The sequence below is a fragment of the Bufo gargarizans genome, chromosome 7, assembly GCF_014858855.1.
Source record: "Bufo gargarizans isolate SCDJY-AF-19 chromosome 7, ASM1485885v1, whole genome shotgun sequence".
Taxonomy (NCBI): Eukaryota; Metazoa; Chordata; class Amphibia; order Anura; family Bufonidae; genus Bufo; species Bufo gargarizans.
Window position 1 is genome coordinate 55,802,571 of NC_058086.1, and position 26,829 is coordinate 55,829,399.

The window sequence follows — 26,829 nt, forward strand, 5'->3', positions numbered from 1 at the left end:
CGTGCTGGAGCTCTTGGTGTTTTTTCAGGTGTTTTCCTCCTCTATTTGGGGAAAAATGCCATGAAGAAAACGCTAGTGGTAAGACACACTGAAGGTCATTTATCATTATAGGTTTGCAACTTTTTAAATGCCATTTGTTCAAAAATGTTTAAGCAAATGATGTATTTGCGCCACCTTTCGAAAAGTGGGTCTGGTGTGTGCTGGGGCCCAGCAGATTTATCTTCATAGATTTATCTTCATTTACACCAGTTTTCTGGCATAAATGAGGACTAAAATCTACACTTGAAACCATTCTGGGCACATGGATTTCTGGAGGATGAGCTTAAGGCCTCATACAAAACGAGCGTATGTATTTTGCAGTCCGCGAAAAATACGGATGACGTTCGTGTGCATTCTGTATTTTGCGGAACGGAACAGCTGGCCTATAATAGAACAGTCCTATCCTTGTCCGTAATGCGGACAATAATAGGAAAAAATTTTGCGGAGCGGAAATACGGAATGCACACGGAGTACCCATTGAAATGAATGGTTGTATATACGGTCCGCAAAAAAAACGGAACAGACATGGAAAGAAAATATGTTCGTGTGCATGAGGCCTAAAGGGGTCCTCTCACTTCAGCAAGTGGCATTTATCATGTAGAGAAAGTTAAAGGGGTTCTGCACTTTGTTTAAACTGACGATCTATCCTCTGGATAGATCATCAGCATCTGATCGGCGGGGTCCGACACCTGGGACCCCCGCCGATCAGCTGTAAGGCAGTGGCGCTCCAGCAGCCTTCTCACTGTTTACCGTTGGCCGAGTCACGTCACGACTTGTATCAACTGGCCTGGGCGGGGCTAAGCTCCATTCAAGGGAACGGAGCTTAGCCGCGCCCAGCCCAGTGATACTAGTCGTGACGTCACTGGGCCGGCGGTAAACAGCGAGAAGGCCTTACAGCTGATCGGCGGGGGTCCCGGGTGTCGGAACCCCGCCGATCAGATGCTGATGATCATCAGTTTAAACAAAGTGCAGAACCCCTTTAATACAAGGCACTTACTAAAATATTGTTATTATCCATATTGCCTCCTTTGCTGGCTGGATTCATTTTTCCATCACATTATACACTGCTCATTTCCATGGTTACGACCACCCTGCAATCTATCAGCGTGGCCGTACTTGCACACTATAAAAAACAGCACTAGACTATGTGAGCTCCCATGGTCCTGGCTAGTGTTGAGCGAACTTGTGTTTTAAGTTCGGCGTCTAAAGTTCGGGTTCGGGTTATCGAAGTATCCCGTTATGGATTCCACTACCATGGACCATAACGAAATTTAGAATCCATAACGGGATACTTCGATAACCTAAACTCGAACTTTAGACGCCGAACTTAAAACACAAGTTCGCTCAACACTAGTCCTGGCAACCAGAGAGGCCGTCACTTTTTCCTATAGTGTGCAAGCACAACAACTGCTGCTGGGTTAATAAGTAAAAATATAATTAAAAATGTTTTCCTTTATAAAACTCATCAGACCCCCTGCAATCAGCCCCCCCGTGTCACCAGGCTCTCCCCCCAGTGCCATTGGTTACTCCCTTAGTGCCACCATCTCCCCCTCCTAGCCATCAGTCCTCTGTGTCCTTGCTACACAAATCTGCTGAAAATGAATGTTTATTGTTAATGTGTATTTTTTAGGGGGAAATCTTTCTTTTTCATTTATAATTAATATTTTATTTTTACTAACTATTAGCCCCCTTAGGGACTAGAACCCTTGTCCTATTCACCCTGATAGAGCTCTATCAGGGTGAATAGGACTTCACACTGTCCCTGCTGCTCTGTGCTTTGTGCACACAGCAGCAGGGAGCTTACCATGGCAGCCAGGGCTTCTGTAGCGTCCTGGCTGCCATGGTAACCGATCGGAGCCCCAGGATTACACTGCTGGGGCTCTGATCAGAACTGCCACTGAGGAGGAGGGGACCCTGTGGCCACTGCCACCAATGATTAATACCGGGGGGCTTGGGTGGGCGCACTGCGCCACCAATGTTTAATACTGGGGTTGGGGGGGGCGCACTGCCCCACCAATGAAGATAACTCTCTCATTAATTCATATACAGGAGGCGGGTGCTGGTTGCAGAATCACATAGCCGGCTCCCGACCTCTATGAGCGGTAGCTGAGATCTGCGGTAGTTAACCCCTCAGGTGCGGCACCGATATCGATAACGTTCAAAATCCTAAATATCGGCCGATAATATCGGTAAAACCGATAATCGGTCGATCACTACCCAGCGCCAGTGAAAAAAAATACTTACCTTTCCTGTAAGGGCACTGCCGACACTCCACTTCTCTTCCAGCCTCTTCTTCACGCGCTGCACCGACTCCTGACGTCACACAGCGTCAAATCATAGCGCACGCTGACGTGCACTACATCCTGACGATGTGTGTACGTCAGGACAGTGCATTTTTGAATAGGTCCATGTGTAATCAGCAAAAAATGTGGAAGAAAACTACGGTCGTGTGCATGAGGCCTCCCCCTCTGACAGGTTTTTTTTACACATAAAAAAGGCCAATGCCCAATTACATAAGTGCAGATTTTTATAGCTGCTTTCTCTGTGGTAGAAACAGCCGCGATTGTTCATTTTGGATGCCTTTAGCGCCATTGAATGGAGCTGAGCTAAACCGCTAGCGGACACTGGCTTCAAGCAGGGACCAACACAGCCGCCGCCGGAATATTAGTGCGGAGTGTGATCCTAAGGGTACTTTCACACTAGCGGTTTTCTTTTCCGTCACAGGAGCTCAATACCGGAAAAGAACTGATCAGGTATATCCCCATGCGTTCTGAATGGAGAGCAATCCTTTCAGCATGTATCAGTTCAGTTCCTGTTACGTTTTTTTGGACGGAGAAAATGCCGCAGCACGCTGCAGTTTTCTCTCCGGCCAAAAAATCCTAAACACTTGCCGGAATCTGCATTAATTTACATTGAAATGTATTAGTGCCGGATCCGGCATTAAGTGTTCCAGCAAAACGGATCCGGCTTTCCGTTCTGCGCATGCGCAGACCTTTAGGCTACTTTCACACTAGCGTTGTTTTAATCCGGCGTTCAATTCCGACACCGGAACTGCCCGCCGGATCCGGAAAAACGTGTGAAAACGGATTACATTTGAATCCTGATCAGGCTTTCGATCACAATGGAAAAATGCATTGGAAAAAACGGATCCGCCATTTATGGACTTTAACTTTTTTTTCACATTTTTCGGGTTTAACATGCAAAAGCCGGATCCGTTTTGACTGAACACACGGGGCCGGATCCGGCGTTAATGCAAGTCAATGGGAAAAAAGCCTGATCAGGCGTTCAGTCAAAGTGTTCAGGCTTTTTGGCCGGAGGTAAAAATACTGCATGCTACGTTTTTCTGAAAAGCCTGATCAGTCAAAAAGACTGAACAGAAGACATCCTGATGCATCCTGAAGGACTGACTCTCCATTCAGAATGCATTAGGATAAAACTGATCAGTTCTTTTCCGGATTTGAGCCTCTAGGACGGAACTCAGCGCCGGAAAAGAAAAACGCTAGTGTGAAAGTACCCTTAAAAGTGCAAAAAGTAATTAATATTGGATCCGGTTTTTCCGGATGACACAGGAGAGACGGATGCGGTATTTCAATGCATTTGTCAGACGGATCCGTCTGACAAATGCCATCCGTTTGCGTCCGGATTGCCGGAATCCTCTGCCGCTTGTGTGAAAGTAGCCTAAGTTCTGACGGCACAAACCGCCTTGCGTAGCCCTAAAGGCTGTATTCACACACAGGATCATAAAGAAGAGAAGCTATAAAGGACAGGCGTTATTTCTCCACTGTTTGTGAATTAGGCTTCAAAAAAGCCGCATCAAAAAAAAAATCCTGAAGATGTAGATATAGCCTGAGATTGAGGATGGTCCGCCTGGAGCAGGGGAGATGGATGAGGAGAAGACACAAGACAAGCAGGGGGTGTGGGCAGATGGGGAAGGAGGAGGAAGGGGGTGAGTCTGGACTGGGGGAGGGGAGGGAACGCGGAGGATTCTGGGAGCAGGAAGAAGAGCTGAGCAGCCGGAAGGACACGATGCTCCCCGCTCTCCGTCAGGCGAGCCCCCCGCCGGCAGCTCGAAATGCCCGGGGCACGGACAGCTGAGACCCATCGCCGGTGAGTACCGGTTTCCGGCCAGGAGCCCGGTTTTAGCACTGAGGGTGGCCGCCGCCGCTCTCTGGGAGGAGGGTGTGCAGTTCTCAGCTCCCCCGGGGGGTGGGGAAGGTGGGGGATGGACCAGGCTGCTGGGTGACAACGGATAGGCCGCAGGCTCGCTCGGGCTTTGCTAATCGAGTGGCCGTTGAGGGGTGACTCGGCCCCGCCCAGACAGCGCCCGCTCACAGCCCGGGTGTTTACCACTGTGGAACAATACAGCCGGCCTCCTGTGTGCTGACTAGGAGCAGTTGCCCATGGCAACCAATCAGACGGCCGCTTTCGCTTTGTAACCTGTATAAGAGCTGTGATCTGATTGGTTGCCATGGGCAACTGCTCCCTTTTTCTTTTTTTTTCCCATTCTTTATTTGTCTGCTCCTGTTTATCCATTAGGCCCAGTGTGATGGGTGTGGAGGGGCGGAGGTGGTTGTCTCTGGCCTGCCTTATACAGCTGCTTGCCTGGCAACCAGGGCGTGCATATGGGGTGTGACCCCCTAAACCAAAGCTCGTCATGACGGTGAACACCTCCCATGGCCCTTCTGTTACAGAGATGCCGCATCATGGCGTCGCTGGTCGGTACGGTTACCACGTTCGTTTTGGTGATGTTGGACAGTTGGGTTGAGTTCACATATCGCGGATTTTAAAGCGGATCCGCAATAAAATCTGCAAGCAGACCATTCCGTCTTGCAGATTTAGGCCTCGTGCACGCGACCGTCTCCATTTTGCGGTCTGCAGAACGCGGATTCCATCTGCCGCAGCCTTTGTAGAAATGGCTGTTCTTGTCCGCCAAACAGGCAGGAATAGGACATGTTTTATGATTTGTGTTACAACGACGCTGATAACATCCGTGTGCTGGCTGCGTCTTATGCCCGTCGTAATTAACGGGTGCGTGTGCAGTCCGCAAAAAAAGGGAATCGGTCATGGACCCAAAATATGGCTGTGTGCATGAGGCCTTAGGTGCGGATTGTAGAACTCCATTGATTTCAGTGGAAAAAAAATCTGTAGCAAATCCGCAAGATAAATGAAAATGTTGCAGATTGGATCCGTACACCCCCAAAAAATGAAAATCTGCAGCGTGTACGCCTGGAATCAGCAACTTTTGACAGTGCAGCTGCTGTGAAACTACAACTCCCAGCATGCACACTTGCTAGTCTGTTTTAGGAACGCTCATAAAAGTGAGAGGAGCATTCTGGGAATTGTAGTTTCCGAACTGCTGGCGCTCCAGAGGTTGCTGATCCCTTTTGTTCACAGTCCAGGCCTGGGGTCAGTAACCGCCGGAGCTCCAGCTGTTGGGAAAACTACAACTCACAGCATGCACACTTGCTTGGCTATACTTGGAACTCCCATAAAAATGAATGGGAGTTTTAGTTTCAGAGCAGCTGGCGTGCCGGAGGTTGCCGAATACTCATCTAGGCAAAACTCCCTTGGCTTGCGTGCCGCTGTAATTTCATCCGGATTTGCTATGCAGATCCGCACAGGATTCGCCATGTGTGAACTTAGCCTTATTTGTTCCTTAGTGCAGTATTGCAAGGCTTGGGGATTTACTGTTGTGTCTGGGCTGTAGTGATGGTGTCTGATAGCGTGCGGCCTAATTGTTTCTGCTTATTGGACTACTGTAACGGCTGTAAATAATAAGGGCAGGTTCACACGAGGCGAATTTACGGCATCAAATCTTCCAACAGGTTGCATAGAAATCCATCAGAAAAATCGTCACTGTGTGGATTTCCCTGCAGATCCTGCTTAAGGCCTATTGCACACGACCATATGGCTTTTTCAGTATTTTGCAGGTCCGTTTAGTTTATTTGTGCAATGATACAGCTGGCCCCTGATAGAACATGTCCTAACGGACAAGGATAGTACTGTTCTATCTTTGAACGGAAATACGGAAACGGAATGCATATGTTTTTTTTGGGGGGGGGGGGCCCATTCGAAATTAATCGTTTCCGTATACGGAACGCAGAAAACGGAACATAAATGGAAAAAACAAACATTAGTGTGCAAGAGGCCTACATTTTTTTTAAATCAGTGGCTTTGAAATCTGCAGATCAGTGGGTGAATCCACAAACGGCAATAGGGCGGTTGTTCAGTGGACTTTAGTGCAGGTTTTGACTTTCGCAGAGGGAAATCCACCACAGAAGTGACCTGGCTGCAGATTTCATACTTGAAACCGCGCGTGGATGCGACTTGTTCATATTTTATCCTCGGTAAGACTTCGGCAGTGCACTACCCCAGTCATTCAATTGGCATGGAAAATCCGCCGCACTACCCAGTAGTAGATTTTACCCACACGTGGCGTAAATTCAGTGGATTTCCTTGCATCAAAATTCTGTGCGGAAAATCGACATTGGCAGCAGCCACGGTGAATTAAGGTGTTTGTCCATGTGGGACATTGATGGCATGTCGCTAAGCTATACCGTCAATGTCCGTTAGGTGCGGGTCCCCCTCCTATCTCCAATACAGCAAATGAACAGCAGAGCATGCTCCGCCACCCATGGCTCGTCCCTATGGGAGTTCGGAACATAGCCAAGCACTGGCTCAGCGATTTCCAGCCGTCCCATAGCGGTGAATGGAGAGAGATGCGCAGCGTGCTCTCTATTCATTGCTACGGGAGTTCTGAAAATAATCGCTAGTGCGCTCGGCTAATTTTTAGGGAGACCTATAGCACTGCGTGGCGAGCATGCTGCGCACACACTGCCTTCTCTCCATTCACCGCTATGGGACGGCTGGAAATAGCTGAGCCGGAGCTATTTTCGGAACTCCCATAGCGGCGAGCGTAGGGTGGTCGCGCATGTGCAGCTTTTCTCTGTTTACTTGGGGACAGAGGTGGTACCCGCACCTGTCTGATCATTGACGGCATATCCTGACACTTCTACTATTGGGCACACCGCTGCGGTGGTTTTAGTCCGTCCAGGTTGTGGCCGGATCTCAGAAGGTCTCCATTAGTTAATGGGGCCGACAGGCATTCGGGCAGTGTCCGGCAAAGCCAGACGCAGGGTGCTTCCCTGGACGCTAGTACTGCGTTACGTTGAGTATTTTCCACATGGAAAGTCTGCATGTAAAACGAACTGTGCGCATATGCCCCTATGGAAACCACTTGAAAATCTGCATGAAGTACACTGCCGTGTGCACGTACCCTTAAAGCCTCTTTCACACAACCGTTTTTTTTTTTCCCTTTTGAGCGTTTTTTTGCATTCTGTATACAGAACCATTCATTTCAAAGGTTCTGCAAAAAACGGAATGTACTCCGTATGCATTCCGCTTCCGTATTTCAGTATTTCCATTCCTTTGAAAGATGGAACATGTCCTATTACTGCCCGCAAATCATGTTCTGTGGCTCCATTCAAGTCAATGCGTCCGCAAAAAAAAACAACACATACGGAATATGCATCCATATGTCTTCCGTGTCCGTTCCGTTTTTGCAGAATTTAAAATGTTATGCCAAGCCCAATTTTTTCTATGTAATTACTGTATACTGTATATGCCATACGGAAACACATCGGAAATAAAAAAAAAAACTGAACAACGGATCCATGAAAAAGGGACCGCAAAACGCTGAAAAAGCCATACGGTCGTGTAAAAGAGGTTTTTCTGTGATATTCTGTATTCCCTCCTGAAAGTCATACTCCGGTCTATCTTCTGGTCCCTGGCTTGAAAGTGTCGCCCATCAACACTGTATGTGACCGAACGATTGTAAGCGCCACCATTCGGTGGTGGACAGTCTTTGTTGTCGGCTGCTTCCCTCTTTGATACGAGGTCATGCAGCTATACAAAAATATAAGAGAAATAAATTTGCATGAAAAAAATAAAATGGGGCCGAACAAGCTTACATCTTAGGCGTCTTTCACACGTCCGTGATGACATCTGCGACAGTTTGGTCATTACACTGCCTGTCGTCCTGGAAGTGCGGGAGTTCTGTCCTAACATACCCCAGTTTGAGAAGGCGACAATGGGGTGAATCGCAACGATATTCTCAAAGCGGCACATGTGGCCCGATAAATTCAGCGCAGCTCGGCGGCTATGTTGTGCCCTTCTCTAGGCTATCTCATACGCCAGGGTTTCGTGCTTAAAAAAATAAATAAATTTGATTCCTTTTACGACTCATCCAAAACGGTATGACTATAATACGGTACGTTATGTGAATGGCCGCCAGGATTGACAATAACCTAAAGCATCATCATCCAGTATCGCCAGTCCATTCTTGAAACGTACCAAAATCTTTTTTTTTTTTTTTTTTTTACAGTATTGAGATGTGGAAAATCGGTCCTCGTCTGTGGGATGGCCGTTGTGGTGTGTTGTGACTTTTCAGGTGCTTGAGGGGAATTTATTCTGAGGTGATTCTCTGTTGGGTTGATGCCGATTTCCGTTTTTCCATGCAGAGTCAGCTTGCTGTTATGGTAATATCGCACACGTGCCGACGTGACGAAAAAAAACTACTACTTGCACAGGGGACTTCTGAGCCCGTCCGCTTCCTCCACTTTTCATTTTCACACACGAGGGCGGAGGTGAATAAATCAGTTGTCTTGTGGTGAGGCAAAGCCGAGGAGCAAGAAGTCATTCAGGGACGGTTAGAAAGGTTAGCCGTAGTCAGAGGAGCCAAGCTCTATCACGCCGGGGTAAAAAAAAAAAAAAAAAACTGCCCTAAAAACTATGGCTATGGTATAACGACTGCATAGGAGCCGCGCAGTGAACTTGTATCTACGTCAGGGTGCATATACAGGACTTGTACCTACATCAGGGTGCATATACAGGACTTGTACCTACATCAGGGTGCATATACAGGACTTGTACCTACATCAGGGTGCATATACAGGACTTGTACCTACATCAGGGTGCATATACAGGACTTGTACCTACATCAGGGTGCATATACAGGACTTGTACCTACATCAGGGTGCATATACAGGAGTCTTTACCGAAATGCTGTAGAGTTGTCACAATACCAAAATTTTGATTCAATTTCGATACCATAAAGTATTGCGATACTCGATACCTCGCAAAAGAAAAATAAAACTCCATTAAAGCCGCGTGCATTCCGCATTTTATGGAACGTCCGGCCCATAATAGAACAGTCCTATCCTATTTTTTGAGAGCATAAGGTGACTAAACAATGTTTTTTGTTTTCGTTTTTTTCCTGTTACGGCATTCGCCTCATAGGAGATATTTTTAGATTATTTTAATAGTTTGAATTTTTTGGGATGTGGCGATAAGTTTATTTTCTTTATTGTTTATATATTTTATATGTAACCTTGGTAAAAGGGGGTGATTTAAACTTTAAATATTTTGACGTTTTTTTTTTTTACTTTTTATTTACTAACTATTCATGCTTGTCCTATTCACTCTAATAGAGCTCTATCAGGGTGAATAGGATCTTGCACTGTCCCCGCTGCCCTGTGCTTTGTGCACACCGCAGCAGGGAGGTTACCATGGCAGCCATGGATGGCTTCAGCGGTGTCCTGGCTGCCATGGTAACCGATCGGAGCCCCAGGCTTACACTCCTGTGGCTCAGATCGGAAGCTGCCATTGCCACCAATGAAGATGCTGAGGAGGCGGGGAGGGGACCCTGTGGCCGCTGCCACCAATGAAGATAATACTGGGGGGGGGTGCACTGCACGACCAATAAAGATTATAAGGCGGGGGCTGTTGGCGAATGCATTAACCTCAATACAAATGTACGCGGCAGGTGCCGGCTCTATCTCATAGCCAGCACCCGCCCCTCAATGACAGGGCCAAACTGCGTCTATTAAAGGGGTTATCCAATTTCTCTAACAGCCCCCCCAGGAGCGGCGCGGGGAACGGGGTAAGTATATTACCTGTGAGAGGCCTGGCACATGGGGGGGTAGGGGGGGGCCTGTTTGAAATATTGGATAACCCCTCTGTGCTGCCGCTAGATGCCTCTAATTTATGACTGTGGCAGTCTTTGCGCCTGGAGTAAAAACTATGCTGGCCCCCGTCTGGCGTAGTTTTAAGCTTACATTTGCACCTGCTTCCAGGCGTAAGTGTCAGTAAACTGGTTGGGGTTGCGGCCCTCGCAGTAGCTCCTTGGCCTTCTCGCAGGTCACCAAGCACAGTGGCGTCCATTGTATAGCGTCTGTGCTTGGTATCGCAGCTCAGCCCCAGTCACTTCCACAGGGCAGAGCTGCGCCTAGGCCATGGGACCGATGAACGTGACCTTTTCCTTTGCAACCCTTTTTAAATTTAGGGTTCATTCACATTGTGCAGGGAGTCAGACCCCCACTGATCTGAGGACGGGTCGTCACTATTGTTTGTTCTCTCAAAGTCTGTTTCTCTAATTTTTTTTCTTTTAAAAATTAAAAATAAAATGTGCCAATACATTTAAAGGGGTTGTCCAGATTGATTTTTTAATTTTATTTTTCTCAGTGGCAAACTGCTGGAGGCCAAATCCAAAAAGTTAAAAAGGGTGTCGTCTGTGTTTAATATACATGACCTACCCTCAGGTCATCATCTGATTGGAGGGGGTCTGACTCCTGGCCCACCTGGCTGTTTAAAGAGGCGCTTCTAGGCCCTGTGACATCACCTTCATTGGTCACATGGCCTAGGTGCAGCTCAGTCCTACTCAAGAGAATGAGTATCAGCTGCAGTACCAAGCACAGCCACAGTCCAAAGGACGGCGCTGTACTTCAGTAAGCTGCAAGCAGGAGATCCCTGTGGCCTCCTTAAACAAATAATCTTTGGGCGTGCCGGGAATCGGACCCCCGCCAATCTGATATTGGAGACTTAGGCCTCGTGCACATGACTGTACCATCTGTTCCGCATTTTGTGGCACGGCTCGTCCTATGATAGAAATGCCTATTCTTGTCTGCAAAACGGACCAGAATAGGACATGTTGTATGTATTTATTATTTATTTATTTATTATTATTATTTTTTTTTTTTGGGGGGGGGGCTTCGGAACAGAGCAACAGATGCCGTCCACATCTTTTGCGGCACCTTTGAAGTGGATGGTTCTGCATCCGATCCGCAAAAAAAAAAAAATGCAGCTGAGATGCCGATCGAAAAAAACGGTGGCATGCACAAAGGCCTTATCCTGATCATAGGTTGTGGGCGCTAAACATCAGGACAATCCCAGGCGCTGGCTTTTTTTTTGTCTCAGAAATTTCCATGCAGATTTCTGTGCGTTTCTGCCCCGAAAAAATTCCATTTATGGTATAATTTAGCATTTTTTGGGTGTGGATTTGATGAGAATTTTCTGTAGGAGCGTGCGGCTTCTAATAGGAGAGGTCCTCGGCAGTGGTGGAGTGTGAATGAGTCGGTGGCGCGGCGAGCGGTCTATTTACAGGAGTACAGGAATAACCTGAATATCGTTTAACACTAATGGCCGCCTTACTGTACGCCAACTCATAGAGTGAATGGTGCCTGGGTCATCTGTAGTCACCAGGGCGCCATTCAACCCAAATTTCTATGAACCAGCCTTGCGTTAATAGCGCTAATGGTGTAATTCTGCTTTAAAGGCCGGTTATACGGAAATTTCCATAGCCTAGTGGTGACAACTACCAGTCATGCGAGGTTGTCATGTTATAGTCGTGACCTCGCCGGGCCCCTGTAGGGTGACGCGTGGACATAATTAGACAAAGCTATCATTTGTATTTCTTTCAAGATCGTTGTTGTAAAGTGAGTGCGCAATAATTACTGAAATCTGCCATTGGTGGGGCCTGACGGGTGCCTGATTAGCAGACGCTCCGGGTGACCAGGCTGTCATAGAAAAGTCAACTTAAAGGGTTCAACAAGATCGTGGCAGTTCTGTATGACGGATATCAAGATTTTTAATATTTTCGTTGCCAATTCAACTGCATCCTGAGTAGGGATAAGCGAATCCAGTTCAGTGGTACCTTGGAACTGAACCCAAGTTCGGTACCAATGTTTTTTACAGTAGAAATTAATTTGCAAAGTTATTACCAGAATCTCAACTCATAGGAGCCAATACATTCTAATGCTGTACAGAGCGCTCGCTCTGTACAGTATTTAAACAAGGCTAAATTTATGCAAATCGACTTTGGATGAATCATAACCGTACATTGCATAGTGGCTGCACTTGGTATTGCAGCTCAGCCCCTCTCACTAGCGGCTCTGGGATGGGGGAGAGCTGATGGCACAGGGGGGAAACGAAGGGTGTTGGACTGATGGCCGGGGGTCTGATGAGTTTTTATAAAGGGAATAGATTGGCGGTGGTCCCCCCTCTTTGATGGGAAAGGCAGGGTACAGCGTTGGGCTCTTTCTATCAGCCCCATAGACATTGCACATAGAGCATCCATTCATACTCCTTCTGAGTACGGTCATGCATTGGGGGGAATGAGGGGGCTGGGTTAGGACCCCCGTTTTTGTGATGTCTATTGTTGGGGGAAAAAAACCTTTTAAACGGGTTGTGCAAGAATTGGGGGGGGGGGGGGGGGGTGGCAGGCGTAAGGGGAGCCGGATACCGCCAACACAATTGCATCCTACCGGAACGGATTCATCCCGATGTGCAAAATCAAAACGGATCCGTTTCGTGGATCGTGGTCATGTGAAGGAAGCCTTGTGCGTATTTTTTTACCGGGCTCTGCGTCCAGAAAGCGTGAATGCAGCGCATGCGTCCCCTATAGCTCCAGCGTCTGGCTGCACGCCTCTCATGTATTATGCATTCATCCATTGTGGTTTTCACAATGACAGCAATACAAAAAAAAAGAGAAGGGCTATATATGCCACAAGCAATCTTGAGGGGGAGGAAGAAGAGTGGGAAGAGAAACTGGGCGCGGGGGCGACTGTGTTGTGTATTGGCATTTTTAACGGTTACAAATGCAGTCATTACCTTTTTAAGCGCACGTCCTACTGGGGAGGAGAGGTGCACCCTGCCACCTCCCCCTAGACCTGTCATCCTGGGTGCTCACTGCTCACGTGAAAATGAATAGTTGTCATTCTTCTAGCTTTAGCCGTGACTTTATTACTGCTCACTTCCTCTTTTCTCGAAAGAAGCGCTGCCCCTTTAAGGAGGGCGTTGCAAGCCAGTTGCAGGAATGAGGAAGCAGGGCTGAGACTACAGTAAGTGTAGAACACACGGAGGTGCTCTCAGGCCAGGGAAGGGACGGGTCTGGCACCCGCCGGGGGCTTGCAGCTGCTCGATGGAGGGGCAGAGGAGCGGTGAGTGTACCCTGCTTCTTGCACTGGGTGGCAGGAGAGCACCTGCACGTTGCAGGGCGGCTTGTCATTTGTTTTGCAGCGCTGGGTGTGGGGTATTGTGTAACCTCTGACAGGAAGAGCCGGGGTTTCTCTTTTTTGCAGCATTGCATACAGATTGAACTCATTGGCGTGGGAAAAAGCTTGACGCTGTGTGTGTTGGCCGCACGTTCTGCCATCTTTGACTGGTCTGTGTGCCCAGGCTGCGGGGTCCATAGTACAAGCTGCGCTCTGTGGCGAGGGGCGCATTGCAAGCCCTGGGATGGAGAGATGCAACATGACAGCTTACACGGCTTTCTATGAATCGCACGGTGCTCTGTAATAAGTTGGTTACAGTCTTAGCCGCCAGTTCACACAAACTTGGGAAACCTCCTGCGCTTTTGCACTGGGATTCTGATGTGCGACCACAGGGCATCTTCAGCCATCCTTACTCACCTGCTGGATGATTCCTGGCACATTGACACGGTGCGATGGCCGACCTGCGGCGCTATTTATGGACAGATTGCACAGTATGAGAATGGTTTGTGGGATTGTGCGATGTTCACACCTGCATTAGAGGCAAAAATACAGGACAAAATAATGAAGCGTGCCGTGCTATCGTGTCTGAGAAGGTGGGGGTTTTCTTAGGCTAAATGCACACAATCAGGATTGCTTGCAGATTTTCTGCGTGGATTTGCGTGTGGAAAATCAGCACCGCAGGGCATGTACATTGTATTCTAAATGCTCATGCACACGATGCAAAATTTTCTCCATTTACTTCAATGGGGACAGTAGAATCCGCACTAATTAATGCAGATTGACAGCACGGATTCCCTGCGAACACCTGCAAGTTTCAGTGCAGACTGTCCGCACATAAATCCTGAACTTGCGCATGTACCCTTAGGTCTCTTTCATGTGTCCACGATGAAATCTGTAATGAGATGGTCAGTGGTTCGTCTGAAGGATCCGTGAGTCCGTTTTTTTTTGCCCTCCTTGTGTCATCTGTATGCTAGGCTGAAAATTAGTTTCCAGTGTATCTCCTACTAAGGCCTCATGCACACGGCCGTTGCATACAGCGGGTCCACAATACACGGGCACCTGCTATGTGCACCGTGCATCATCACGGATGTGGACCCATTCACTTGACATGTTTTATTTTTTTGTGGTGCTGACGGATCACGGACCCGTTCAAGTTGAATGGGTCTCGATCCATCCCGGCTGTCACGCGGATGTTGCCCGTGCATTGGGGACCACAAATTGCGGTCCCCAATGCACGGAACGGCCATGTGCATGAGGCCTAGAGGTCCGTGAAAATTGACAGAACTTGGATGCCGTTTGTGTTGTCAATAGGCGTATTTGGGCCGCATCACAGACCAAAGGAGTGCATGTCTCTGACCCACAGTCCAAGGAAAATCGCTGAAGTATGAATAAACACATTAAAGTCAATGGATGCGTGTGCTGTCCGTGGAGAATACTAAAAACATGCACCCATGAGGTGTTATCAGTGGGGTCCGCCATGCGGCAATCATTTCCGGTTCTGGCTCTTGAGTTTTATTTATTTATTTTTTCGGCAAAAGATTTACGGCAGTTTACATGGGGCCTTACTGGCATGGAGAGGATATGCTCCTGTGTGGCCGATACCCTGTGGCTTTTCTGCCTAGAAATTGGGTGAGAATAGTTCCCCACCACATTAAAGTACCTGCAAAATTGATGAGGCTTTTATAAAATCTGATTCTCGACCACATGCCGCGGGTTGAAAAAAAACTGCCGCGACAATTGACCTGCGGTTCGGATTTTAAATCAAAGCGTGATCACTGCAAAGTCTGCGACCGTTCTGCCCCATATACTAAACGCTTAACTTTTTATGTGGGTCAGTTGTCGTCGTGTGCCCATCCTGCCGCCCAAATTGGGCTAGTCTTTGTTTCACGTCATTGGGCCGGAACGGGAAATCTTTAAAATTCCTGCAAATATTCAAGTAGAGGAGTGAAATGGTTCACATTCATGTTATTAAAGCCCGATGAGCTGCAAGAAGTCTCGACTTCCCGGCTGTGCTCTTATGGGAATGCTCCTATTCATATTGCAGGTGATGTAAGTGATATTAGGGAATTGCTGTCTGCGCCGTTACCACGTATACAAGAGCGCGCTCGGGTTTTCATTTACTATGGTGACCTTTGTGTATGACAAAAAAATTGCTGACCCTGGCAGATGTTAAAGGGGTTTTCCGGGAGTTTTACACTGATCGGTGGAGGTCTGACACCCAGGACCCCCGCCTGCAGCGACACTTGCAGTAGCGCCGCTACCTTCTCGCAGCTTTCCCTAGACCATGTGATGTCGCGTTTAGTGTTGAGCGAATCGAGCTTTGGATCTAAGGCCTCGTTCACACCAGCGTTCAGCCTTTCCGTTCTCCTGCTCCGTTATAGGAGCAGGAGAACGGAAAGGACGGATTGGGCGCATAACTGAGGCGAGCGGAGCCTACGGACCCCATAGACTATAATGGGGTCCGTTAAGGTTTACGCTCAGAAAATAATTTTGGAGCGGAGACAAAAGTCCTGGGGTCCGTAGGCTCTGCTCGCCTCAGTTATGTGCCCAATCCGTCCTTTCCGTTCTCCTGCTCCTATAACGGAGCAGGAGAACGGAAAGGCTGAACGCTGATGTGAACGAGGCCATAGAACTGAAGTTGATTCATTTTAATGCTGCGCGGAGACCTGTCTTCGTACAGCATTAAAATGTATTGCCTCCATTGAGGCCAAATTCGTTTCACCCTAAGTCACGCAGGACTTGGGGTGAATGAATTCGGTATTCAGTTCTAAATCTATAAAAAAAACATTGCAAATTAGCAATCCGAAGTTGGGTTTAGTACCGATATTTTTAAAGATGTAGAACTGAATACTGAAATCGTTCACTGAAGTCTTGCGCGACTTCGAGTGAAACAAATTTTTCCTCCATGGAGGCAATACATTTTAACAGGGGCGTTGCTAGGGTCTCAAAAGATCCGGGGCCCAAGCCCCAATGAATATATCCCAGTTGCCAATCCCCCCCCTTCCCCCCACACACTGCTTTTTCCTGTACTTGCTATATAGCAGCACATACCTGTCACATCCAGTTCCTCCAAGTGATGTCTCCTCTGATGTAGATCTTCTGCATTCGGTCCAGACAACCTCTCTCAGCCGCCTCGTTTCTGCAGAGTGTGACACACAGACATCTTGGCTTCCTCACATTTCTATCATCCTCCTCCAACCTGGAGTCCCCACTGTGTTATCCTGCTGCTCGCTGTGCTCCCCAATACCCCCAAATACTATACTGAAGAAATTAGTGCCCCCATAGTAATAGTGCTCCTCATAGTCCCACCAATAGTAGTGTTGAGCGAACTTCTGTTTTAAGTTCTGCGTCTAAAGTTCGGCTTCCGGTTAGCAGAGAATCCCGATATGGATTCCGAATACCGTTGTGGTCCGTGGTAGCGGAATCAATAATCGGCCATTATTGATTCCGCTACCACGGACCACAACGGTATTCGGAATCCATATCGGGATTCTCTGCTAACCGGAAGCCGAACTTTAGACGCCGAACTTAAAACAGAAGTTCGCTCAACACTAACCAATAGTAATTCCCTTCTAGAATGCCCTCATTAGTAATACTTCCTATGGTCCCATGTAAGTAACATTGCTCCCTCCCACAGCCGCTATCAATAGTGTTGAGCGAACATTTTTTTAAAGTTCAGCGTCTAAAGTTCGGATTTGGGTTATCGCAGAATCCCATTATTGATTGAGCTACCATGGACCACAATGGAATTCGGAATCCATATCAGGATTCTTCGATAACCTGATGCCGAACGTAAACCTCAAGTTCGCTCAACACTAGCCATCAACATACACTCCCATGTAAATAACATCACTCCCTCCCACAGCCGCCATCAATACCGTCCCATGTGAATAACATGACCCCCTCCCCAGGCACCTCCAACACACAGTTCCATGTAAATAACATCCCTCTCTTCAGCCCTAACATACAGTCCCAGTTAAATAACCACAACTTCCAGCATTGCTCTGCCTCTCCCTTCACTTAACTCTCCTCATGTAGCAGACATCACTACAGCTTCTTCTCTTCACTGCAGTCCGCTCCTGCACTGGTCACATGATGGTGACATCATCGCAGGTCCTTCCTAACTAACTACTGCCTGTTTTGTTGGTCACATGACCTGTGAGGTCACCACAGGTCCTTCAGCTCTTGCAGTGCATTAGATTCAATTGTATTGCCGTCCTGAGCACAGCATCACAGTTGTTTCTATCTGGCAGGCAGGGCATTCGAGGCCTGGGACAAGACATCAGGGGCCCAGGCCCTGAATGTTTTAACCTAGCAACACCCCTGCATTTTAATGCTGTACAAAGACAGGTGTTAGACATTAAAACAAAGTGTTAGAACTAGAGATCGACCGATATAGATTTTTTAGGGCCGATACCGATAATTTGTGAACTTTCAGGCCGATAGCCGATAATTTATACCGATATTCTGGGAATTTTCATTTTTGAAAAAAAAATAAAAAAAATTCCCACAAATCTGCTGAAAATTAATGTTTATTGTTAATGTGTATTTTTATTTTTTTGTAAATCTTTCTTTTTCATTTATATTTAATATTTTGGTGTTTTTATTATTTTTTTTGTAACTTTTTTTTTTAACTAACTTTTAGCCCCCTTAGGGACTAGAACCCTTGTCCTATTCACCCTGATAGATCTCTATCAGGGTGAATAGGAGCTCACACTGTCCCTGCTGCTGTGTGCTCTGTGCACACAGCAGCATGGAGCTTATCATGGCAGCCAGGGCTTCAATAGCGTCCTGGCTGCCATGGTAACCGATCGGAGCCCCAGCATTACACTGCTGGGGCTCCGATCGGAGGAGCAAGGGAGAGGGGATCCTGTGGAGGGGCGCACTGCGACTGGGGTGGGGGGGCCCTATGCGCCACCACTGCCTAATACTGGGGGGGAGGGGGGGCGCACTGCGCCACCAATGCTTAATACTGGGGGGGCGCACTGCGCCACCAATGTCTGATACTGGGGGGCTTGGGGGGGCGCACTGCGCCACCAATGAAGCTTAATCTCACATTTATTCATATACAGGAGGCGGGAGCTGCAGGATCACATAGCCGGCTCCCGACCTCTATGAGCTGTAGCTGCGATCCGCGGCACCTGAGGAGTTAACTACCGCAGATCGCAGCTACAGCTCATAGAGGCCGGGAGCCGGCTATGTGATCCTGCAGCCAGCTCCCGCCTCCTGTATATGAATGAATGATAGATTAATCTTCATTGGTGGAGCAGTGGCCATAGCTCCTCCCCTCCTCCTGTCCCCTGTACTTTCATTGGCGGAAGCAGCAGCAGCACAGGGGGAGGAGACACTGCTCCTTCTCCCCTGTGCTGCTGCTGAGGGAACACGGAGAGCGCTGTCAGCAGCGCGATCTGTGTTCCCCATACACTATCGGAATATCGGCAAAATAGATGCCGATACCGATAGTGTTCAAAATCCTGAATATCGGCCGATAATATCGGTAAATCCGATAATCGGTCGATCCCTAGTTAGAACAACTTGACTTGGGATCTATGATCTGAAGTTCAATTCGCTCAACTCTAGTCGGGTTCATCTTTCACGTGGCCCAGGAGCAGCTCAGCCTCGTTGAAGTGAATGCAGCCGCTATACAATGTGCGGCTCTGTGCTTCGTGGGCTGAGAGAAGACCTGGTGCCTTCTCCTTCAGCTGATCGGCGGGGGTCATAGGTGTCGGACCACCACCAATCAGATACTGGTTATTAAAAAAAAAACCTTTAAAGTATTCCCTGTACCTAAGTGACATATCGCAGGTCTTGGATCTTTGTGGAGTGTTAGTGCTGAGACCTCCTACCGATGTCTAGAACGAGGAGGGAGATGGTCTCGCATAGAGCGCTCTTTCTCCTCGCTCTGGGAGTGGCAATCAGGAATGACCCATAGACTTTCTACTGAGCATGTCTCCTGCATCGGGAGGAGAGAGAGCATGCTATGTGAGCACTTCTCTCTCCTCCTCCTAGTGATCGGTGAGGGTCTCAGCACTCTGATTCCCAGCAGTCAAACTTTTTGACGTGTCATATCAAGTTTTTACAGTGACACTTAAACTTTTACCTTGGCTGCTTTGGAATAGACCATTTTCTGTTTATGGTACCACAAAAAAAACAAAAAAAAACAACCGCATGATATACCCACTTAGCCGTGCGCGCACACTCTCACATGCGCGCACTCACTCTATAAATGGCAAATGTATACAACTACATCCAGATGAATACAGTAGGTTACTGTGGACATATCAGAGAGTTCTTTTGGTCAGGTGCCATATTTTTGACCGTTTTGAAAACCTTCGGCCATCATAGATGATTGCTTTATCCTGGACTCTCTAATACTATACTCAAGAGATTCCTTGACTTCAGATCTCAGCAATTCTTGCACAACCTTTTTGTTGAATCGGGCAATTCATTGAGAATGCGGTCTCATTGAGATGTCTCTTACTATAAGGACCACGTCTGACCATGTGCCTCTTTAGGTCATATGGACGGCCAGAGAATCCCTGCACAGTGTTGCGCTGTCGTGGTTCTCCCATAGGTTTTAGTGCTGTGTCATACTGAGGATGTGTAGGCCCTGGCGCTCTCCCTAGAATGGTAACTGCTGCCCGTTGGGGGGGTAGGTGCCTTAAGTTGCTCCTACACCTTCGGTAGTTGTCGTTGGAATGGTCATTTGACGGACAGCGTTCTTCTGGCTCTCGCATGCTCGGCTTGGCGGTGGTGAGAGGTACTTTTTGTCTGTGCCATGATAAAAAACTCAGGTTTGGGTAACTTGTTTCTCCCTTTATGCATTTTTATTGTACAGTTTTCCTCTTTCAAGTGAATTGCCAAAAAACAGCTGCCGGATGGGACTGTTATGGTGCATTTTGAGGACCCATTATAACCATGCCTGTTCTTGTCAACCAAAAGGACATGTTCTGTCTTTTGCAGGACTTACGGATGTGGACAGCAACCACATGGTGTGCTGTCAGTTGTGTGAATTCAAAAAAGAGAAGTGGTATCTGTCCTTTAGGGCTCATTCACACGAACGTGTGCTGCCCGTTCCGTATTGCAGATCCGCGATACACGGGCACCGTTCCGGAACGGACGGATCGCGGACCCATTCAAGTGAATGGTTATGCAATCCCCACACGGCTGCACCACGGACTGTGTCCGTGCATTGCGGTCCACAGCACGGGCTTCACACAGTCGCGTGAACAAGCCCTAATACTTTCTCTCCTTTTTATGATCCACTCCTGATTTTGGCTTCTAAAACTGCATCAGAAAACCTGACCGTGTGGCCAAGCCCCAGGGCCTATTCAGTTTTTTGGCGCTGATTTTGGCACGTTTCTGCCTCGCAGTAAACTTCTAAAAAAAAAAAAAGACTCAAAACGGCCTGCCATTCATTTTAATGAGAAGCAGCGTTTGCTTCTTTACACGTGTAAAAAAAACAAAAAAAAAAAAGGCGCGCCCTATTTTGGGGCAGAATCCGCACTGAATCTCCCATAGAAACGAATGGGAAGCGTCAAAAACGGCTACATTTAATGCGTTTTTGCGCTTTTTCTGAATTTTTTTGCTGCAGATCTGCATGAAAAGTCTCAAGCTGAAAATGCAGCTTTCTAGTGAACACCCATTTGGTTAAAGAAAGACGTGTCAAAAAACCACATGGAAAAAATTGCTTTTTTTCGCGCAGAAAAAAATGCGGATTCTGCGCCGATATTATTATTTTTTTTGTTTTTTTTTAAGCATGGTTTTTCAAAATCAGCAGTGTGAATTGGCCCTAACTCTGCAGTTGATTGACCTCTATTGTTCCCTGTTATCATCCAGTCTGGCCTAAAGCCTGCATTACATTACCCAATTTTTCATTAGATAATTGCTAACGAGTTTTCGCTTGAACGCTCGTTAGTGATCATCCTGGCAGTGCAATACTGCCGCTGCTGCTTGATCATCTGACAGTCCAAATCTTTCGAAATGTTAAAAAATAATCGTTTGCAGGCGGCAGATCGTGGCGTCTAATAATGATCTGCTAACTATACAGCATGGGGACGAGCGATGGTATAACGAGCGCTCCTCCCTATACTGTGGAGGAGATCTCTGCATTGAATAGCAGCGGTTTCCTCCGCTAGAGAGCTGGCGATTGCCGGGAAGGAAAGCTTTACTCTCGACAATTGTCTGCCATATCGGGCTGTGTAATAGAGGCTTAAGGAGGGGGCTGATTGCTAGAATGTCCAGGAGAATCCCTGCCCCGTGATCGCTTTCATACATATCTGGATGATGTGCTCGGTTTGATGGGAGGGGTATCTACTGTAACAGGCATGCTCAACATGCAGCCCTCCAGCTGTTGTAAAACTACAACTCCTAACGATGCCCTTCTGTAGGCTGTCGGGGAATGATGGGAGTTGTAGTTTTGCAACAGCTGGAGGGCCGCAGGTTGAGCATGCCTGTACTATAAGCCTGATCCTGCGTAGACGGTGGGAATTCCACGCTGCATCATGTTAGCCGCACGTGACTCTCCGTGACCACCTCGGGCAAAATCTCACGTTTCTTCCTTGTTGCTCAGAGCATTTAGGGTAGAGGTGTAATGGTGCCGGCACGTATCGCTCACGTCATCTTCTGATGTCAGGACCTGACTGTTCTGCAGAGATGAGCGGTGCACAGGTGCTGCTGATCTCCTCCTCCTGTCAGTGGGAAGGGCCATGACACTTCTCTCTTAGCTGCAGTACACGTCTTCTACAGATTTATGAACCATATGGTTCAAGTGTGCTATACGAAAAAAAATGTGCCTTAGCCTGGAGCCTATGGTTCTGACCGCTGGTCGTCCGTGGTGCCGCTCCCAGGCGTAATGTCAAAGCAGAACCGCCAGTGGATCCGTCCTGTTCATTTCTATGGGATTTAGACTCCTTTTTTGTTTTCCTTTTGGGATCTGTTTTCACTTTTTTTTGTATTTTTATTTTTTTTTCCGGCACGAAAACAGTGACTGAATTTAAAAGGGGTATTTCCATCTAGGACCATGGTGGCATATCTCTCTGATGTTCAGTCAGTCCCATGACTGGGACCAACTCCTCTCTCCAGATCGGGGCCCCCAAAGTGACTAGAGGAGCCACGCATTTGGGTCATCCTCCATGGGAGTCCCGAAAATAGCAGAGTGGCATATTCTAGCGCTATGCATTCAATGTCCTAGATGGGCCTACATCTTTTAATACAGTCCTGTTCAGCGGCAAAACATGGCTGCTTTTTTCTGGAAACGGTGCCACCCCTGCCCACTGGTCTTGTCTAGTATTACAGGGGTCTGCACTGAAATACCAGACACAGGGTGTGGATCGATGTGCACTACTTTTTTGCGATGCGGATCGCGGACCCCATTCAAGTGAACGGATCCTGTGTCCGCATACGGCGGCCCTATAGTCGGTGCCGGTGTATGAGCCCTAACTTGTCTGAAGTCTTGTTGCCGTCAGCGGTGCTCTGACTAGCTCAGGGGTCAGCCACCTTTGGCACTCCAGCTGTAGTGAAACTACGACTCTCAGCATGCACACTTGGTTAGCTGTTTTCAGAGCTCCAATAGAAGTGAATGCAGCATGCTGGGAGTTGTAGTTTCACTACAGCTGGAGTGCCGAAGGTTGCCGATTCCTGGACTAGCTAATGAGTCGTGCAATATTTTGGCCCGGACAGCCCCGGTGTTTGCACCACGTGCCCCGTTCACGCTGGCGACTTCTTTATTTGGCTCTCCCACGTGCCACCCGATGTCACAGCCGCTCTATTCTTAACAGTTTGTAAGACGACCTTTATCGCCCACGGGGTCACGAGATAGAAGTGTCGTTTCTGTCTGGAGACCTGCTACTGGTGTGAGCTTCCTACTCGGAGTCGCACAAAGCATGTGACCAGTTATTTATATAAAATTAGTGTTGTGTTTTATTTATTTTTTTAAGTTCAGGCTTTTTTCTGTCGCCTCTTCCTGCTTTTGATGACTCACATCGCCGCTGCGTGAGACGCCAGGGGTTGGAGGGGTTAATGAGGCAGGGCGAGGCGTGCCGCCTCCTTAAGGATCATGAAACCGGAGCAGTTGGACTCCTGTGCTAAATGTGTGTAGCCGTGAGTCATCCGCTGAGTCAGCCTGGCAATTTGTCAGCTAATCGGTAGCCGCTCACCTTGTGAACGCGGTTATGGACAGGGGTTGCCTTTGATCTACCAGGAAGAGGCAGCCGTGTCGGTTTTATTTGGCGTCACATGATTACCGTGAGGTTATTACGGCGCTGAATCATTATTTGTAACCCACGCCCGGGTTCCCTTATATGACAGCATAAAGTTTTTTTGGTTTATACTTGTATCCAGATCACAGCTGATTTACAGGGTATATCGCCTGTAGGTGGCGCTACAGGGAGTAGTGTTTCTTCGGGGGGGAGGGGGGGAGTTGATTTGCATACTGTTTCCCAGGGAGCATTGCCTGAAATACTGTAACTAGTCGGGGTCATTCATCCCAGAGCGATGACATGTCCATTGTTCACATGATCAGTGCTGCCGGTCACTGGCCTCATTGATCCCTATACATCCGCCTGTTCTAGACTGTTTGTTTTTAAAGGGGTTTTTCTCACTTCCGTAAGTGGCATTTATCATGTAGAGAAAGTTAAAGGGTGTATCCAATTTCAAGAACACCCCCCCCAATCATGTGCCGGGCCCCTCACGGGTAATATACTTACCCCGCTCCCTGCACCGCTGCTGCTGCTTCTCCCTGAGGGGCCCGGCACGTGGGGATGGAGGGGGGGGGGATGTTTCTTGAAATTGGTTAACCCCTTTAATACATGATATTTACTAATAAATTATCCATTTTGACTCCTTTGCTGGCTGGATTCATTTTTCCATCACATTATACACTGCTCGTTTCTATGGTTACAGACCAACCTACAATCCAACAGCAGTGGTCGTGCTTGCACACCAAGGAGAGAGCGTCAGCCTCTCTTGCGGCCGGGACAATGGGAGCGCACATAGGCTGGTGCTTTTTCCTATATTGTGCAAGCACGACCACCACTGATGGATTACAGGGTAACTGTCAGCAGTTTTGTACCTGACTGACCTGCTGCGGTGTGCTTGGCAGCTGAAGGCATCTGTGTTGGTCCCATGTTCATATGTGTCCATATTGCTGAGAAAAAATGTTTAATATATGCAAAAGAGCCTCTAGGTGTAATGGTAACGCCCCCGTTGCTCCTAGAGGCTCTGCTCTCTCTGCAACTGCCGTGCCCCCTCTGCACTTTGACAGAGCCTGGCAGTGTAAACGTCATCACTAGTGATGAGCGAACTCGTGTTTTAAGTTCGGCGTCTAAAGTTCGAGTTCAGGTTATCGAAGTATCCCGTTATGGATTCTAAGGCTGGGTTCACACCTGAGCGCTTTACAGCGCGTATGATCGCGCTGTAAAACGCCCGACGCCCCAATAAGTACATGAGCTTCTTTGGGGCGTCTTGTCGCGCGCTTCCCGCTGAAGTCTATGTACGGGAACGCGCGACAAGACGTTCCGTTATGGTCCATAGTAGCGAAATCCATAACGGGATACATCGATAACCCGAACTTTAGACGCCGAACTTAAAACACAAGTTCGCTCAACACTAGTCATCACACCTGTCAATCAAAGTGCAGAGGGAGTGGCAGTTGCAGAGAATTGGGGCCTCTAGGTATAATGGTAAGGCCCCTGTTTCTCCTAGAGGAGTTTTAAAAAAGAGCTGTGCGAGCGCACGTGTCTATTTCCGGAACTCCCACAGAAATGAATGGAGAGCTCACTGCGCAAGCTCCTCCACCTCTTCATTCGCTGTGCTCGGCTATTTTCGGCAATCCCATAGAAGTGAATAGAGGGTGTCCTTCCTTTTGGCAGTCCCCTTCTGGAGGTAGGTGCGGGCCCCACCCGCACCGATCTGATATTGGTGGCATATCCTAGCGATGTGTCCACCAATCATTCACCGGGCCTATGCATTGCCAGTGGAACAAGCGGTCAGGATGGGTGGACAGATCCTCGAAGGGTAATTTGACTGCTTAGGAATACCAGCGGGCATTACAGTCTTTTGATGGTCCATGCCGCCGGCATTACCTGGCGATCAGCGTTTCATATCTACTAGGCCAGCACAATATATCGCCAAAGCAATCGCAATTAATCGCCATATCGCAATCGCCAATTGGCCGACCCAAAAATTCTGCAATTTTATTACCATATTTTTCGATTTATAAGACCAACTTTTCCCCCCCCAAAAGTGGGGGGTAAATGGCAGTGCGCCTTATAAAGCGATGGTTGACTTTTTACGTGGTTGACACGGATGTATCGCCGGCCGCTATGCTGCACAGCGCGGCCGGCGATACATCAGTTACAGTATAGGGAGGCAGGAGGGGCTGGAGGCAAGTCGTTATTTTAATGAACAAATGTTCTTTTATTCTATTTTATTTATCTGTTCTGTGCAGCGCTATTAAGAAAATGGCAAGTTTTTTGTATTTTGTACTTTTGCAGTAATGCAAATATGTAATTTAATTTAGTAAAAGATGTTTTATTTTGAAAAACACTGTGCATTTCAGTTCTTGAGTTAAGCATAACTACATTTCAGCATTATCAGTAATTTGTGTGTGCTTTTGCCTTGAAAATCCAAGCAAGTAGCACAATTCCCTTAAAATATCGCATCGCATACCGTTATCGCAATTTTTAGGGCCCTAATCGCACAAAATGTTCATATCGTGCAGCCCTAATATCTACCGTACTTTTCCAATGTCATTTTGGTGAGCTGACCGCCTCTTTTCTTCTCTCCTAGGTCACATACTCCACGATGTGCTGACTGTCTGTATTTACAGAAGATATATAAGAAAGACTAACTTTATTTTGGAAAGGTTTTTTGATTCCAGTGGAATCTGTGCTTAAGCTCCCTTACCCTTTGCTTTGCAAGCTCCTATTTTAAAGTGGGACAACATGCCTGTACAAGCTCCACAATGGACCGACTTCCTGTCCTGCCCCATTTGCACGCAGACCTTCGACGAAACCATCCGCAAACCCATCAGCCTTGGCTGCGGGCACACAGTTTGCAAGATGTGCCTGAACAAGCTTCACCGCAAGGCTTGCCCGTTCGACCAGACCACCATCAACACAGACATCGAGTTGCTGCCCGTCAACTCGGCCTTGTTGCAGCTGGTAGGAGCTCAGGTGAGTGCTGCCCCTATGGCCTTTAGGATTTCATGGGGTGACCCTCCTTTTGGAATTGCTCCGTGCAAGGCCTTTATTGGTGATGGAGCGCTGTGAAAGAGGAGATGTCCCTGTGTAATCACCATTCTGGAGCATCTATTTGTATGACTTTGCGACGTGCCATTCCTTTATTATTCCTTCTAGAAGTTAAGAATGAATTGCTATCAGTTTGCAATGAAGGTCCTGATGGGTGTTACCAGTTGGAGTGTGTCCAGGCACGGTCTGACGTTGGCATCACTGGTTGAATG

At 47.8% G+C, this 26,829-nt stretch overlaps 1 protein-coding gene across 5 annotated transcripts in view; it reads left to right on the top strand.

Annotated features, from left to right (window-relative positions):
- The first annotated feature begins 4,017 nt into the window (after positions 1 to 4,017).
- The window catches only part of RC3H1 (ring finger and CCCH-type domains 1), a 78,157-nt gene continuing 55,345 nt past the window's right edge, over positions 4,018 to 26,829 (top strand). For all 5 annotated transcript variants that reach the window (XM_044301078.1, XM_044301079.1, XM_044301082.1 and 2 more), the window contains exons 1-2: positions 4,018 to 4,146; positions 26,157 to 26,542. In XM_044301078.1, coding sequence (XP_044157013.1) covers positions 26,312 to 26,542 — 231 coding nt within the window. In that variant the 5' untranslated portion in view covers positions 4,018 to 4,146; positions 26,157 to 26,311. The remainder of the gene's footprint in view (positions 4,147 to 26,156; positions 26,543 to 26,829) is intronic.